The sequence below is a fragment of the Malaclemys terrapin genome, chromosome 2 (genome assembly GCF_027887155.1).
Source record: "Malaclemys terrapin pileata isolate rMalTer1 chromosome 2, rMalTer1.hap1, whole genome shotgun sequence".
Classification (NCBI taxonomy): Eukaryota; Metazoa; Chordata; order Testudines; family Emydidae; genus Malaclemys; species Malaclemys terrapin.
Genome location: NC_071506.1, coordinates 198,254,669 through 198,273,035, shown reverse-complemented (window position 1 = coordinate 198,273,035; position 18,367 = coordinate 198,254,669). Strand labels below are relative to the sequence as shown.

The window sequence follows — 18,367 nt, the reverse complement described above, 5'->3', positions numbered from 1 at the left end:
GACAAGGACTTAGTTTATAAATTGTTTTAGTGGTTGATGTACCTCATACCCTGCTTCTGTGGATCTGTAAATAGGCAGAATTTTTATGGGGTTTGTAACCTTCATTTTGAATTGGCAATTACTTCTACAAATAGGTTAGCAGTGCCTGCTTTATTGTCACTTACGAGCAAATTGCAAAAATAATTCCCATGCAAACCATGTACATTTGGAACTGCATTCTAATTACTTAGAACCACAAGAGCTAAACCGAAGTAACAATCTTTAGTTATAATAAAACGATTGCATAAAATTTTAAATAAGGTAGTTCCGCTGGTACACTATACTTCCAGTTCCAAATAGGTAGCCTGCTTAGAACTTCACATAGCAATGTCTTGTGTGTGTATTTTATGACAGGGGCAGAGAGGGGGGAGGAAAAGTAGCAAAGTGCATTCAGCACTTAGGACTGTTATGGGATTCAATGTGAAAAGTAGATGCTTGTAAACTTAGCAGTGAAAGTCTCATTTTGCAATGTAAAATAGCCGTGGCCTGTTTCCTCTGAGCATATGATTGAAGCTAGGAAAGGTTTGGGTTTTTTTTTACATACCAAATTTTAAAATGTGAGATTATAAAAAGTGCGTACTATGTGTGGTGATTCTAATTGTATGGACTAATATTTCCCCTTTCTTCTAGGTGAATCTGGATTGGGAAAATCAACATTAATCAACTCATTATTCTTAACAGACTTATATTCCCCAGACTATCCAGGTCCTTCACATAGAATTAAAAAGACTGTACAGGTATGTGTATAACTTGTTTTTTGTCTTGTAATTTGCAAACTGACAATAGTTTAAGATAGTGTTTTGAAGTTAGGGTCCCAAAGAAAAACCTAGCTTGTACTGTAAGCTTGTTCATTTTTCTATCTGTAGTTTTTCTTTACAATAAATCAATAACTTGCATGTATAAATAAGCTATTTTTCTATTGTGTGGTTGCCACTATTGCCAGTGATGTGATCAAATCCTCAGCTATCTGACAGGTGGCCACAAATCTCACTGAAGGTCCCTGATCCTTCAGTCATTCCAGTTGTTCCTGTTCAGAGGCAGGAAACTCTCTGTAGAAGTGAAGCTATTGCTGTGTAAATGCATGGCTTTTTCAATATAGATTCAATAAACGCGTTAGGTTCATGTTTTTATTACTCTCCAAAGTTTAATGTCCTAAATGCCTTTCCTGTTTTCCAGTTGCCTTTTTAAAAAGAAGCCCTGTCTATCTTCTGACCTCTCCCCATTCCAGATTCCAAACCATCCAGCCCAGTCCTTTTCTCCTCTTTGTGCCACCCAAGTGCAGTTGTCTTGTTAAGATGATGATCTCAGACAAACTGAAATTGCAGTCATTCTTATAGAGGAACATAGCCTCTTGAATAGTTTTGTATCTTATAATTACACCAAAATGTTACAATGCTGTAGAATTTAGTGTTGATGAAATGTGGGAGCTAGGGTGAGACACTTGTTGCAGAATTCAGGTTCAGTGTACAAAACATGATAGGCATACACTTTAAAAATCGAGACCCCTTTTTAACCGTAACGAAAAGAATTTGCATTGTTGTGGAAAAAGTTAAATATATGCCAAAAGGTCTAACTGACCAAGGCAGGATATTCAGAGCTTTATTGAGGGGAACGGAACACTTCCTCAAATGCATTGTACTAAATTAAGTTATACAGTGCAGTTCTTCAATTTATATCCTTTCTCGTAATAGTTTTGGCCATATACATTGTGTAGGGTTTCATATTGTTTTATTTACAGGCTTGTCATGCTGTAGTAGAATTCCAGATAACTAAGTGCAGTTAGCAAATTTAAAAACTGGAAAGTTATATTCAGGCAGAGGAATGTTACCAGTAGGTAATTACATTTAAATATTTCAGACCAAAGATGATGATCAAAAATTCCTAATTTTTTGTATGCTATTTTCTTTGTATTATATTGCCAGTGATTAATCATGCTTTAAAGTGATACCATAATTTAAATAACATTTGTCTTTGAATTTTATCTATTCTTAAAAATAACATTTAGGTTTACTAGATCTGAAAGACTAATGCAAGGCAAATGTCATCTAGTGTGTTTACACCAATAATCAAATCATAATGATGTAACATGAATTTAAATTATGTAATGTGTGCAATATAAGACTATGCTTAAAACCATGATTGGCTAATAGTAGTAATCTTGAAAAGAAGCAGGATGATGTATTCATATCTTATAGTGATCATTCAAAACTTTCTATTCCCTCAATAACTAGGGAGGAAGTTAAACGACGACTTGTAATCTTTTTAAAATCAACAGCACTGGATAACTTAAACCAAGAGTAGCTCTCTGATCTGCTAATTTAGGTTTAACAAATCTTGGAACACTGGGGAAGTTCCAGAGGATTGGGAAAAAAGTTCATTATGCCAATATTTAAAAGGGGGTGTAGATGACCCAGTAATTGTAGGCCAGTTAACATGGCATCAATCTTAGGAAAATATCTTGGAAAAGCTAATAGTGCTTGACAATCATGAGACAGGTTATTGGTAAGTTTTTTACTTGCAGTATTACTTCTAGGATACTTCAAGAATCTTTTACTCTGAAATTTTTCTAGAATGGCTTTGTAAATCAACCAGCAGTTACTGTAAAGAGAGCAGTGCAGCTAGTTCCTCCTCCCTTAGAGAAAGTATGTCATCAGTGGTTTGTCAGACATATAGTTGAACATAATTTGTAGAGGAAGAGTCAACATGGTTTTAGTAAAGGGAAATCATGCCTCGCCAATCTACTAGAATTTTTTGAGGGGGTCAACAAGCATGTGGAACAAGGGGATTCAATGGATATAGTGTACTTAGATTTTCAGAAAGCCTTTGACAAGGTCCCTCACCAAAGGCTCTCATGCAAAGTAAGCTGCCACGGGATAAGAGGGAAGGTGCTCTCATGGATTGGTAACTGGTTAAAAGATAGGAAACAAAGGGTAGGTATAAATGGTCAGTTTTCAGAATGGAGAGAGATATAGTGGTGTTCCCCAGGGGTCTGTTCTGGGACCAGTCCTATTCGGCATATTCATAAATGATCTGGAAACGGGTAAACAGTGAGATGGCAAAATTTGCAGATGATACAATATTACTAAAGATAGTTAAGACCCAGGCAGACTGTGAAGAGCTACAAAAAGATCTCTCAAAACTGGGTGACAGGGCAACAAAATGTAGATGAAATTTAATGTTGATAAATGCAAAGTAATGTACATTGGAAAGCATAATCCAAACTACACATGTAAAATGATGGGGGTCTACATTAGCTATTACCACTCAAGAAAGATCTTTGAGTCATTGTGGATAGTTCTCTGAAAACGTCCACTCAATGTGCAGCGGCTGTCAAAAAAGTGAACAGAATGCTGGGAATAATTAAGAAAGGGATAGATAATAGGACAGAAAATATCATGTTGCCGCTATATAAATCCATAGTATGCCCACATCCAGGGGTGGCTCTGTTTTTTGCCGCCCCAAGCACGGTAGTCAGGCGGCTATCAGTGGTGCGCCTGCGGGCAGTCTGCTGGTCACGTTGATTCGGCGGCATGCCTGCGGGAGGTCCACCGGTGCCGCACCTTCGGCGTCCCTGCTGCCGAATTGCCGCCGAAACCGCGGCACCATTGGACCTCCTGCAGGCATGCCGCCGAAGGCAGCCTGACTGCCGCCCTCACAGCGACCGGCAGGCCGCCCCCAGCGGCTTACCGTCCCAGGCATGCGCTTGCTGCACTGGTGCCTGGAGCTCCCCCTGCCCACATCTTGAATACTGTGTGCAGATGTGGTTGCCCCCTCTCAAAAAAGATGTATGGGAATTGGAAAAGGTTTAGAGAAGGCCAACAAAAATGAATAGGGGTATGGAACGGTTTCCGTATGAGGAGAGATTAATAAGACTGGGACTTTTCAGCTTGGAAAAGAGACGGCTAAGGAGAGATATGATTGAGGTCTATAAAATCATGACTGGTGTGGAGAAAGTAGATAAGGAAGTGTTTACTACTTCTCATAACACAAGAACTAGGGGTCACCAAATGAAATTAATAGGCAGCAGGTTTAAAACAAATAAAAGGAAGTATTTCTTCACACAACGCACAGTCAACCAGTGGAACTCCTTGCCAGAGGGTGTCGTGAAGTCCAAGACCATAACAGAGTTCAAAAAAGAACTAGATAAATTCATGAAGGATAGGTCGATCAATGGCTATCAGCCAGGATGGGCAGGATTGGTGTACCAAGCCTCTGTTTACCAGAAGCTGGGAATGAGCGATGGGGGGATGGAACACTTGATGATTACCTGTTCTGTTCATTCCCTCTGGGGCATGTGGTACTGGCCAGTCGGAAGACAGGATACTGGGTTAGATGGACCTTTGGTCTGACCCAGTAGGGCCGTTCTTACAATGCAATTATTAGAGGGTAGTATAATTTATGCTAGTCAAGGTGACCTTGGAAAATAGATCCTGTCAAACAAATTAGATACAACTTTTTTGAGATCACCAATTTGGTTGGTAAAGGTACTGTTGACATAATATATCTAGAATTCTGTCAAGACTTCAGACTTGTCTACACAGAGTAGCAGTGCAGCCTACAAGCATGTAATTTTTAAACATGTCCATGTTTGAAACAGCACTATGTTAAAGTGCACTAGTGAACCTTTAGTGTGCACCAGCAGGGTCTACGTGGACCAATTAATGTGAAACATGTTAATGCGCTTCTAAAACCATATCTTCGTATGGCATGTTACCCCACCATGTAGACAAGCCCTTAGTCCCTATAATAATCTGAGTAAAAAGCATGGATTTAAATACTGGTTAACTCACCTTACGGTGATCGTAAATGGAAATGTTTTTTGGCCCAAGGTTATTCGGGGTGTGTGTGTGTATGTGTATATATATGTATAAAAAATGTGGAAAATAGTATGAAAAAGTTGCAAATTTTACCAGTAATTAACACACAAATTGGCACAGTGGTAAATGAGGACAGGTCAGTTATCGAAATACATCTTGATCAGCTGGTAAAGTGGGTTGTTCTTCGAGTGCTTGTTCACATCCATTCCACATTAGGTGTGCGCGCGCCACTTGCATGAGCGTCGGAAACTTTTTTCCCTTAGCAGCTCCCAGCGGGGCCCCCCTGAGTGGTGCCACTGCACCATGCATATATACCCCCGCTAGCCCAACCCCTCCAGTTCCTTCTTACCGTCCTTGGTGGCTTTGGAACAACCTCTTGCTCTCGTACGAGAAGCAATCCCTTAGCCTTAGAGTAGCTGTTATCAGTTAGTTAGCATTCCCTTGTTGTAGACACTTAGTAGATTAGGTGCTTGGAGGCTTCCAGCACCTGCCCCGGCTGCGGAGCATGCCGCAGGCCCACAGGTTTAAGGCTTGCCCCACATGCTGCAAGCCTGTGCCGGTTAGTGACCCCCACAACTCCTGTTTATGTTGCCTGGGGGAAGCACACCAAACAGAGCAGTGTAAGATTTGCAAGGCGTTTAAGCCAAGAACAAAGAGAGACTTTCGTTTGAAGCAGTTGTTGATGGAGACTACACTGGAACCACCGGGCCCGGAGCGCCCAACGTCTGCTCCAGCTTCCTCGGTGTGGAGTGCCCCGGAGTCGTCAAGAGACCTGGTACCGGCCAAGCACCGCAAGCCATCAGCCTCGGAGCGCCAAAGTAGGCCCTGGCACCATTCGTCCTCCCTGGTGCAGCCCAAGGCAAAGCCGAAAGAAGGGTGCGGATGTTCCCTGCAAGGAAGACTGGCACCATCTAAGGCACCGGGAAAAGCGGGATGGACGCTGTACCGGTGCTGTCAACGGTGGCACCAATACCACAAGTCCCTCCGAGTCTGGCTCTAAGTGCGGACGACGGGCTCGAGGGAGTAATAGATCAACCCTCCACGCCTGACAAATTTGAGGTGGCGAAGGACCTCATCATGTTCTTGGCGGCGAGCCCCCTCCTGACCAGAGAGAAGCCTCCAGCACCCGAGCCCAGGGTGCCGTTGACGGAAAATTCGGCAATGGTGGGCTGTTCAAGGACACTGTCCCGACATCGCTCCCGGCGTTGGTCCCGATCGAGCTCAGAGGTACTGGAGACGAGTCAGCGCACGGGATTAGCGGAAGGGACACGATGCTCTCCGGCGCCCCCCAGAGGCCGGCACCAGAAGGAGAGGAGCTGGTCATTGCTGAAGGCTCCCAGAAGACACCGGTCCCACTCCCAATCGGCAAGAAGCCGCTTGTCGACCTCCCAATGGCACAGATCGACGGCACCGCTGTGGCCCTCTCGTTTAGCGTCGCCGGAGTCCGGCACTGACTCGGGCAGACACAGTTACCCACACCGGACAGCAGGGAACACCCGGCTGGCTGGCACCCCCAATGGGGACCGCCAGGACACTGGCCCTTCTGCACCCTTTGGGCCTACCACCAGCAGCAAGGGGCTCCCTCCAGGGCCAGTTACTCGGTGCAGTGGTCCCGGTCCCCACACCGACGCTTTTCTGTGCGGGAAGCTACGGTGTCCAGATCACCTGCATCTTCGCCGGGCGAGAGACAGGAGAGACCAGCACAGAGTCCGGTGCTGCCCCAAGGTCATCTGCCCTGGCCCTAGCCAGGAGCCCCTCCTTTGGGGGAGGGGGACCAGGGAGACCAGCAGAAGGAAACTGAGCAGCTGCTGATCTCCTCATCCCCAGTTGAAGCGGTGGCTGGCACAGCAGTATCAGGGCCTCCGCCAATAGATCGCAGAGCCCACCATGAGCTGCTGCGTAAAGTTGCCCATAACTTGGGGTTGCAGGCCGAGGAGATGGTTGAGCAGGAGGACCCCATGGTGGATCTGCTGAGCATGGAGGGTCCATCCAGAATAGCTCTCCCACTCATTAAGACCATTCAGTCGAACTATAAGACTATATGGTAGACCCCGGTCTCCAGCGCGCCAACAGCCAAGGGTGTGGAGTGCAAGTACTTCACCCCGTCAAAGAGTTATGACTTCTTGTTCTGCCACCCAAGCCCATGTTCTCTGGCAGTCTCGGTGGTGAATGAGAGAGCACGCCATGGGCAGCAAGCCCCAGCCCCTAAGGCCAAGGAAGCGAAACATCTGGACCTGTTGTCAGGAAGGTGTATTCGTCATGGGGCCTCCAGTTGAGGATCTCTAACCAACAAGCTATCCTCAACAGGCATAACTTCAACTCCTGGCGGCAGTAAGGAAGTTTAAGGACAACCTCCCGCAGAGTTCCCAACAGGAGTTCATCGCCCTGGTGGATGAAGGCAAGGCAGTAGCGAAAACCTCTCTCCAGGCATCCTTGGGATTTGGCAGACGCAGCAGCCAGGACAATCGCATCGGGCATAGTCATGTGGTGCTTGGTGTGGCTTCAGGAGTCGGGTCTACCAACCAAGGTCTAGAATTCGCTCCAGGACCTCCCCTTCAAAGGGTCCGGACTCTTTTCGGACCAAACGGACACAAAACTGCATAGCCTCAAGGACTCGAGGGCTGCACTCAAGTCGCTGGGTATGCACACCCCGGCGACTCAGAGGAAGTCCTTCAAGCCACAGCTGCCTCCTCAGCGTCAATACCAGCCTCGTCCTAGGCATGAACCTTACTGCAGGCGAGGCGGAGATAACAGGAGGCGGTGCAATAATAACTCCAATAGGCCGGGCCAGAGCCAAGACCAGCACAAGTCCCGGCCAGGCCCCAAGCCAGGCTTTTGAAGATGCGCTCAAGGACAACGTACCAGATCGTTCACCGGATCCGTCCCCTTGTTTCCTGAACTGCCTGTCCCATTTCTCCCGTGCGTGGTCCAGCATTATGTCGAACTGTTGGGTGTTACACACGGTATGAAGGGGATACATGCTACAGTTTTCCTCCCTACCATCCCCCCAACCCCCTTCTCCATCCCTCTTCAGGGACCTTTCTCACGAGCATCTCCTGGAAAAGGAGGTTCTCTCGCTCCTAGAGGCGGGGGCGGTAGAGGTAGTACCGAAAGACCTAAAGGGGAAAGGGTTCTACTCCTGTTATTTCCTCATTCCCAAGACCAAAAGGGGCCTTCGCCCCATTCTAGACCTGCGCGGTCTCAACAAGTTTCTGGCAAGGCCTGGTTCCGCATGGTCTCTCTGGGCACCATCATCCCTTCCCTGGATCCGGGGGACGCGTACGCTGCCCTCGACATGAAGGATGTGTACTTTCATATCGCCATCCACCTAGCACATCGCTGATTCCTGAGTTTCACCATGAACCAGGAACGCTACCAGTTCATGGTTCTCCCATTTGGCCTAGCTGCAGCCCCACAGGTGTTCACAAAATGCATGGCAGTAGTGGCAGCCTTCTTACGGGGGCAGAGGATTCAGGTTTACCCGTTCTTCGACGACTGGCTCCTGGCGGGCCAGTCCAAAGAGAAGGTTTGGTCCCACGTGCAGGGGCTCCTGGTCAACGTCCCCAAGTCCACTCTCATTCCAATGCAGAGAGTGAAATTCATAGGGGTGGTTCTAGACGTGGTGCAGGCAAGGGTGAGCCTTCCAGAATCACGATTCCGGACCATCCAGCAGGCAGTGAACTCCGTGTGCCAGTTTCCCACTACAACCACCAGATGCTGCCTGCGGCTGCTGGGTCACATGGCAGCATGCACACATCTGGTCAAGCATGCCAGACTGAGACTCAGGACTCTGCAGGCTTGGCTAGCCCGGGTATACTGCCCAGGCAGAGACCCCCTGGACTTGGTACTGACAGCCCTAGGAGACATGCTGGAATCCTTGCTGTGGTGGCAATCCCAGATCGTGGTTTGCGAAGGCATCCCCTTTGCTGCACATCAGCTGGACCTGACACTTGACAGACACGTCAGACCTCGGATGGGGTGCTCAGCTGCGGGGCCTCAGGACTCTGGGCTTGTGGTCGGAAGCAGAACGGTCGCTCCATATCAACGTGAAGGAGCTCAGGGCAGTTCGGTTAGCCTTCCAGACCTTTCACGCCACTCTGGTCACAACGTGACAGTTCTGACAGACAACACGACTGCCATGTTTTATATAAACAAGCAGGGCAGAGCCAGTTCCTCGCCGCTCTGCCACAAGGCTCTCCTCCTCTGGAACTTTTGCAGAGCCCACACCATTCACCTTGAGGCATCGTATCTCCAGGAGGAGCGGAACAAACTGGCGGAGTACCTCAGCAGGTCGTACCACATGCACAAGTGGATGCTCAGAGTGGACGTCGTGTTTTTGCTTTTCCGCAAGTGAGGATTTCCCCGGGTAGGCCTGTTCGCCACCAGGGGCAACTCACAGTGCCTGCAGTTTTGCTCATTCCAGGGTCGCAGTCCGGGCTCAATAGCCGATGCGTTCACGATCCCGTGGGGAGGGGGATTGAAATACACCTTTTCCACGCTCTCTCTAGTGCACAAGGTCTTGCTCAAGGTGTGCAGGGACAGGGCAACGGTCATCCTCATCGCCCCGGCCTGGCCCCGCCAACACTGGTTCACTACACTCCTGGAGCTGTTGGTGGAAGCCCCAGTAACTCTGCCCCTACATCGGGACCTCGTCACGCAGGACAGAGGGCAGCTTCTCCACCCCGACCAGCAATCGCTGCATCTCACAGAATGGAAGCTCTGTGGCAAAATGCTTTGGAGAGACAGTGCTCCCTTCCTGTGCAGCAGGTTCTACTTGGTGGTAGGAAGCCCTCTACCAGGGGGACTTACCTGGCCAAGTGGAAGAGGGTCTCATGCTGATATGGGCCCCAACAGATGCAGCCAGGCCAGGCCCCAGTGCTGGCTATTCTAGAGTATTTACTGCATCTCAAGCAGCAACGGCTGGCCCCGTCCTCTATCAGAATGCACTTGGCGGCCATTTCCGCCTTCCACCCGGGGTTTTCAGGGACCTCGGTGTTCTCCCACCCAATGGTGGGGCAGTTCCTTAAAGGACTGGAAAGGGTGTTCTCTTACTCACGGCCCCCCCAGTCCCTCCATGGAATCTCAACCTAGTCCTCTCTAAGCTCATGGGGCCCCCGTTTGAGCCCCTCGCTACCTGCTCCCTCCTCCACCTTTCCTGGAAGGTGGCATTCCTGGTGGCCATCACCTTGGTGAGAAGGGTATCTGAGCTGAGGGCACTCACCTCGGAGCCACCATATACAGTGTTTCATAAAGACAAGGTGCAGATCCGCCCACACCCCAAGTTCCTCCCTAAGATGGTCTCACAATTCTATCTGGGCCAGAACATTTGTCTGCCGTTTTTTCCCAAACCCCATGCGGACCCGAGTCACCGCAGCCTGTACACCCTGGATTTCCGTAGAGCGTTGGCGTTCTACTTGGAGCGCACCAAGCCCTTTAGTAATCTATGCAGCTGTTTGTGGCCATAGCTGAGAGGATGAGAGGTCTCACGGTGACGGCGCAGCGAATCTCGTCGTGGATTACAGACTGTATTCGGGCATGTTGTGACCTCACAGGTGTTCCGGCCCCGGTGGTCACGGCCCACTAGACCAGGGCGCAAGCAGCTTCCACGGCTTTCCTGGCACAGGTCCCAATCCAGGAGATCTGCAGGGCAGCCACCTTGTCATCAGTGCATACCTTCATGACCCACTATGCGGTCAACCAGCAGGCTCTGGAGGGCGCGGCGGTTAGCAGGGCAGTCCTCCAATCGATTGTTCCATGACTCCTACCCTCCTCCAAAGGTAAGCTTGTGATTCACCTAATGTGGAATGGACGTGAACAAGCACTCGAAGATGGAAAAACGGTTACCTACCTTCTTGTAACTGTTGTTCTTAGAGATGTGGTGTTCATGTCCTTTCCACCACCTGCCCTCCTACCCCTCTGTCGGAGTCACCAGCAAGAAGGAACTGGAGGGGGTCAGGCCAGCGGGGATATATATGCATGGCGCAGTGGTGCCACTCAGGGGGCCCCCCGCCGGGAGCCACTAAGTGGAAAGTTTCTGACATTCGTGCACGTGGCACGCGCACACCTAATGTGGAATGGATGTGAACAACACATCTCGAAGAACAGTAGTTACGAGAAGGTAGGTAACAGTTTTCTCACTTGAACAGTGTACATGTTAATACAACCAAATGCAATATCATGCATTTAGGACCAAATATAAGTTATGTTTACAAGATGGGAAACAGAATATTGGAATGCAGTGGCAATAAAAAAGACTTGGAGTTAATCATGGATAGTCAGCTGAACATGAGCTCCCATTGCAAAGCTGTACCTAAGAGGGCAAACGTAATCCTTGAATGTATAAGCAGAGGAATATGAAATATAAGTAGGGAGGTGGTATTACCTCTAGATACAGCATTAGTGAGACAGTATTGGACTACAATGGCCAGATCTGGTGTTCATGCTTCAAAAAGGATGTTGACACATTGGAAAGGGTTAAAAAAAAAAATCTAAATATGATTCAGGATCTGGAAAACATATTTATGATGAGAGACGATAGTCCAATTTTATTTTTTTCAAGAGACGGCTAAGATGACTTAGGGCAAGTCTTCACTACGGGCGGGGTCGATTTAAGATACGCAAATTCAGCTACGCTATTCGCGTAGCTGAATTTGACGTATCGCAGCCGACTTACCCCACTGTAGGGACGGCGGCAAAATCGACCTCTGCGGCTTCCCGTCGACGACGCTTACTCCCACCTCAGCTGGTGGAGTAAGAGCGTCGATTCAGGGATCGATTGTCGCGTCCCGATCAATCAGAGAGGTCAATTTCTACCCGCCGATTCAGATGGGTAGTGTAGACCTAGCCTGTGTCACTGTCTACAAGTACATACATAGAGTACAGATTTTAGTACATGGCTCTTTTAATCTAGCTTAACAAATTATAATGCAATCCTGTGGTTGGAAGCTGAAGCTAGATAAATTCAGACTAAAAATAAGGTGCAATTTTTTTAACAGTGAGGGTAATTAACTATTGGAACAAGGCAGGGTGGATTCTCAATCACTTCAAGTCTTTAAATCAAGATTGGATATCTTTCTAAAATGTGCTGTAGTGCAAAACAGAATTTATGGGCTTGATGCAGAAATTACTGGATGAGGTTTTTTTTGTCCTATTATGCAGGAGATCAGACTAGATTATCAAAATGGTCCCTTTTGGCCTTAAAATCTGCTAACCGTATACCCTGAAAACTCTGCCTCTTTTTTACTCCACCAGTAAGAATTCAGTGAAATCAAGTGTCTTGTGGTTGAAGAGGATTCTAACTTGATTTATGTTCATACAAATTGAAACACAAATGGAAACTGGACATCCATATGGTTTGGAAGTAATTAGTCCTCCTCACTACTCCACCACACTTGTTTAACTTTGTTCAGTCTCTGTTCATATGCTTAAATTAGGAGTTCCCATAAGGATGACAAATTTATATTGTAATGGTATGAAGGGCATTCATCCATTTAGGATCCGTTGCTACCCTTATCTGGCAGTCTGCTTTTTCATGTACAACTGTATCTTGTGATGGCTGAAAAATCAAGAAGTATTGTCTCTTAATTCAAATGTCATTTAGGTAAATAGTGGAAAATATTAGAATTGTGACCTTGAATGTTATATGTATTAGAGACTCCTCTGGCTGATATTTAATTGTGATTCCAATTCAGCTATTATATCTAGATAGAGAAGGTTCTTGATCTATTAATATAATGTTTCACATGGCATCAGCATGTGTCCATATTCATGCTCATGTTGGGTGATCTTGGGGCAGATTTAAATAGTGAATTGAAATTCAGCATGTTCAGGGGCTCTAAGGTTTATCATTCCCAGTTAATACCTATACCTGAGCTGTTCCTTGTTCATATGGATTGAAACAGTCTTATTAGAAATTACACATTATTTTTCCTGCTCGTCTGGATCATGTAAAAACCATTTATTGAGTAGGAGTTAAGGTGATTAGAATAAAGAAGTTTAACTGCATAAGTATGAACTGTAATTTTGGCAGTGCCTGACAATCACGAGGCAGGTTATTGGTAATAGTTTTATTTAACAAAAATGAAAAATAAGTTTCATTCTAAGGATTCTTTTAAACAAACACAAAATATTTTCAGTTTCCACTTTGCAACTTACATCAGTCAGGACTTTGGCAATGTTTTACAAAAATTATGCAGGGTTGATTTCAGGTAGGTGAATTCAGAAGCTATAAAGTAAGCGGTCTTATGTAAAATACACTTCGTTTGATCATCAATTAAATATTTTAAATGGTGTGTGATATAGAAATGCTTGATCCAATAGTAATACAGTAGACGCTCATTAGTAACCAACATGTCGGTGCCCTTTTGCTATGTTGCTCCTAAGTGGCTATTGCTATCATGGGGAGTGTCAGCTATTCACAGTAGGGGAAGTGTTCCCAGGGGAAATGTTTCTCAGTAAGCAGTGGTTGCTCTTACAAAGTGTTGCTGCAAACAAGCGTCTACTGTAGTGAGACTGAGACTTGTATTTAGTTTGATAGGATCCAGTGTAATAGACCAATCTGACCTGCTTAACTAAAGTGCATGGGAAAATGGTTATTTGGAATGGATTTGTTAAGAAAAGTTTTAAATTCCAGGACTTGACCTAATTTGTTTTTCATGAATCTCTCGGGAATACTTGTAAAACCAGATGATAGGATACAGTTGGATTCTAAATGTGAATGACACTAGTTTACAGTTGTCTGGATCTATTCCAGATGTTGCTGTGTTCTGAGATTTTGGCCATGTATGGACACAAATTCACTTAGTTCACTCGGTGATTGGGCCTTGTCTGGTTCCACCTTTGGAGGGTGGGGTGGGAGAATCCAGGCTTGTGTACCTCCTCTCTTGATCCATTTGTCAGGGTATCCGACTACACATTGTGGAATCTGTGTAGGGTTCCAAGCAATAGTGTTTGTTGCTTGCACTTCAGGCTAGCCATGCCAGTGATATTTTTTTTTCTGTTTAGGCACAAGTGAGGGTGTCCAAAATGTAAAATGTATCCTTTTAGTAGCCAATATGATTCAGCCGTGGAGATGCTTCTATTTATTGCATACATTAATTCACACTTTTTCTGATATTTCATAGTTTTGAAGATGTAGAGGAGGCTAAAAATCATTCTTAGGATTAAACATTGAATGTTCCTCAGCAACTTGGCTTTCTTTGCTCTTATTTGAATAATATTCAGTGTCTTGTCTCTGCAAGACTATTGTTTCATTTTCTCATTTTCTACAAAGCTTATATTCTAGATTTATTATTTTATTAAAGGTGTTTATCCATTTGTTAGTGACTCACTTTAAGTTGGATCATGTGGCAAATGGTTGCAATGTGTCTTGCAGCTGACTTCAAGTGTGGTGATTTCACTGTGTTCTGCAGTTAGCTATGTATGTGTAAGAAATACTTTGCATCACTGACGTGCTCTGTACCTTAAAATAGCAACATTGTATTACATCATATGATTGGTGAGGAAACCCATCCAAATAATAGAAATTGTTCGTAAAAGTTGGGGCTTTTAGTCATGTCTGTCGTTGAGGCTTTTGTGAAAGTGGTACTTCACTGGAAAGTTGTCATAAGAACAAAAATTGAAAGGGCCCCAGACTGAGGAGTATTTTATACAGAAAACGGATATATAGGAATAGTATTCTAAAACTGTAGCCTGTGTGTGCTCACTCAAATGAACATGACTGCAGGGCTGCATGGTTTACAAGATTGGTAATAAGGTCCAGAGCTTCTTAACGTTAGGACATCTCTTTGCGTCTAGGTCTAGGAAATGGTCATTTAACTTGCTAGATCTTAATTGGTTGTCTTAGTCAACAGCAGGAAAACCACCACCAAACTTTTTGGCAGTTTGAGAGGCTAAAGAGTTAATATGCATGGAAAAGCTTTCATTCCTAGAGTTAGTCATTGATGTTTACATAGCTAAATAAGTCCTGGAGCAGAGTCCTGCTAGCCATTCTACTCCAAGAGGTACGGAACATTACACTTTGGAAAGTGCTGTGCATATTATGTGCATTCCTTCAGTTGCCACCTTAAGGTGACAGAGGATTGAACAGTGCTGCTACATTCTTGAAATATGATTGGTGCCCTAAGGTAAGGTGGTTGTGAGGCCTTGAGCCTCTCATCTCCTCCTTTCTACCATAGCGTAGAAAAACAAAGACCAAAATTAATAATGTTGTTTCCTCTGGTTTTGTCTAACCCCGATAAGCCTTCATGAAAAAGGGAGTCTACATTTTAGCTTCAAATTTAATGCAAAGTTGGTGGCTTGTACAGATAACCTCATGGTGGGATGAGGGACTTTGCATACATAAACCAAACCTGATTGGATGATATTGTAGAACAGATATTGGCAAAACTAGCTCCAGCTGGGTTTTTAAAAAGCTATATATGTTGTCTCTGCTCAAGAAACCAACACTTAATGTTGGCAATCTTGCTAACTGTTCAGAAGAATCAATATATGTTTTTTAAGGAAAAGAGAGAGAAGGCGCTTATTTGCTTTTAAAACTGAAAAATAAAATCATTTATAGTGGAAGACTCTGTTCTGGGACTGATTTTTACCAAACACTGAATTTTCTAAAACAATTATATTTTTAAACAAAATGTATAGAAATAGTAGATTTCAGGCTTTATTCACTTTTTAAAAAAGGATGGTCACTTCCTTGAAAGGGAGTAAAGTGGAGTAATTTCTCTTAGTATGATCTTCCACATGTATATATGTAAGAATACGTATACTGAGTTGCAACAAGATTTAGTATGGACTGTGCAAGCCTTGGGATCTTTTTGCTAAATTTCTATCAGTATTGGTCACTTTGCTTTTCTAATTAAGTGAGTTCTAAAACTGCATAAAATTGGAACTAATTAAAATAATGCTGCCAACCAATAAAAATATTGGATAATGCTGTTGGCTAGTGAAAATATTAAGCTCGTCTTCACATACTTTACAAATAGATTTTCTAACATTGATAGTATCCAATTTTCCTCACTTTGTCTTAAAGCTTAAATAAAAAGTCAGATGACAGACAGAATGAGTCTTTGCAGCTTCCATTTTGAACTGTAAAATTCCTCAAGTCTATAATTGTTGATATATACTTTGTATTCTAATGGTTATCTAGACACAATGAGTCTGTGGGTTTTTTGCATTGAAATAAGTGACTTAAAATCATTGTTATATTATAACTACTATATGAGAATTTAAATCGTTTTAATCTTATAGGTTGAACAGTCAAAAGTTTTAATCAAAGAAGGTGGTGTTCAGTTACTACTCACAATAGTTGACACACCAGGATTTGGAGATGCAGTGGATAATAGCAATTGGTAAGAAATTACTTTCTTATGATCTCCCACAGTAAATTTGAATAATATTGTCCTTGTGATCATTTAGTATCAAAACTCATTTTAAAGATGTCAGTTTTTCTTTTAAATCATAAGGTTTACTTCTTTAAACTTTTATACATTTGTATTGGCAATTTCTCGATTAGCCAGAAATTTTATTTTAAAAGCTGGGTTGCCTATTGCCATTTTAATTTGATTAAAATGCTTTCAGCTTCTCTCTAACTAGCTCGAATGTGAACAGAATCTTCAGCCTTTTGTGTGTTATCAATGCTCCCAAGAAGCTGAAACTAATTATTTCTATGATGTCACAGGATTAGAATCCTTTGACATACTATAGAGAGTATTCCTTTAGTTACTGTTTGTAAGTGTTCAGTTTAATACTATTACAGTGGATAGATGTGTTTAAAGGGCTTTTCAGTGGACATGTGGACTGTTGTCTTAAAGCTATGATGCGATTTGTCTTTTTTTAAGAGTTGAATGGTCCTTTAAAATATTTAATCCTTTATTCTTTCCCTTTTACTTTGTGCACTCCTTAGAATATTTTAGTTTATATTGAACTAACAATTTATATTTACTTGCAATGCACGTCATTACAGTTTGAAATTCTGTTGACTATAAGTTAATCTAAGTTTTCTAGGATTTAGGAATGCATTGGCTAACATTCAAGTTAAAAGTAGAGTTCTGTTATTTTGAAGTGGTTTAGAATATAATTTGACCATCTTTCCTCCTACATTTAAATAGCTCAGTATTTTTAAACTAGGTACGCTAGCAATACTGTACATCCACTAACTTTGCTGAAAACAGATAAACAGTATGTGTATCTCAGAAATTGATGTTTAATGCATATGCGATATGTATAACTGGTCTTACAGGTTTTTATTTATGTACACTCTGTAGTTGGCAGCCTGTTATTGACTACATTGATAGTAAGTTTGAAGACTACCTGAATGCAGAATCTCGTGTGAATCGACGTCAGATGCCAGATAATAGGGTGCAGTGTTGTTTATACTTCATTGCTCCTTCAGGACATGGGTTAGTATCTTAATATTTTAATGTGCCTTTCCCCCCCAATTCTATCTCAAATGCACTTTCAAACTTTGGCATTCCTAAAATATGCAAAATTCCAAGTCAGGATTATTCAATTTATAGACTGCAGGCTGTTTAATTTCATGGGGTAATTTAATTTGGCTTGTCAAACACTAACAAACCAGACTTGTAATAAATCAGAATACCAAGAAATAAGATTAGTTACCAAGAAAAAAATTCAGTTTATCCCATTTTGTGAATATTTGTATGTTTTTCATTCCCCTAATGCCATTTCTGTATTAATTATCACACAATTTATTAAAAATTTTAACTGTAAAAGATGCTCCCAGAACTCATCCAACAAATTTTCAACTTTCTTTGAACTCAAATGATAACTCAAAAGGGAGGGGAAATGTACCTATATATTCAAGTGGTTCATATTTGCCATAAATTCATACTGGGACTCAGCATGGCTTTTGTTCAGTGAGTTGAAAACTCCTGATACTGATGATCTACTTTAATTCACAGATTTCACTATTATGCAAACTTTCATCCACTCCATCTCACTTTTAAGTTGGTCAGACTTCTCTCTACTGGGGGAGAGAGAAAATTGCACTTTTGAAGTACTTGATCTTGGGCCATGTTAATCTGAAATTGGAGATGTACCACAATTTATTGTGGTATTACAACTTTGATTAATTTGTGAGTGACTTTCTCTGCTTGTTACATTTGTACTTTAAACTAGAAATGGAAAGCAAGGGTCACCCTGCAAAGTAGTAAACCAAGGCTGGTGGAAGCCAGGGTAGAGCTGTAGATAGGCTGCTGGGATCAGAGCTTCTGAACCAGTGCTGTCTAGCACACAGATACTCAGGGTGTGACCTGCATACTGGCAGGCTGGTTGTGAGTAGCTTAGATTGGAAGCTCCAATAGCAAAGCATTGCGAGGTACCCATGGTTACGGGGCAGGGAGTGACACAGCCCCTCACTGGTCTGGATTGCACCCCAGAATGTGACACTGCCCCAAAATACCAACTGAATCAAGAAGACTTAAGTGTACTCAGGGAATATAATGTGACTGAGGCCTATTTACCATTTTTCCCCTTTTTTTATTTATTTTAAGGAT

The 18,367-nt window shown here is 43.7% G+C and overlaps 1 protein-coding gene across 2 annotated transcripts in view; it reads left to right on the top strand.

Annotated features, from left to right (window-relative positions):
* SEPTIN7 (septin 7) overlaps nucleotides 1-18,367 on the top strand; it is a 115,029-nt gene that overhangs the window by 58,531 nt on the left and 38,131 nt on the right. For both annotated transcript variants that reach the window (XM_054019280.1, XM_054019279.1), the window contains exons 3-5: nucleotides 670-776; nucleotides 16,101-16,201; nucleotides 17,117-17,251. In XM_054019280.1, coding sequence (XP_053875255.1) covers nucleotides 670-776; nucleotides 16,101-16,201; nucleotides 17,117-17,251 — 343 coding nt within the window. The remainder of the gene's footprint in view (nucleotides 1-669; nucleotides 777-16,100; nucleotides 16,202-17,116; nucleotides 17,252-18,367) is intronic.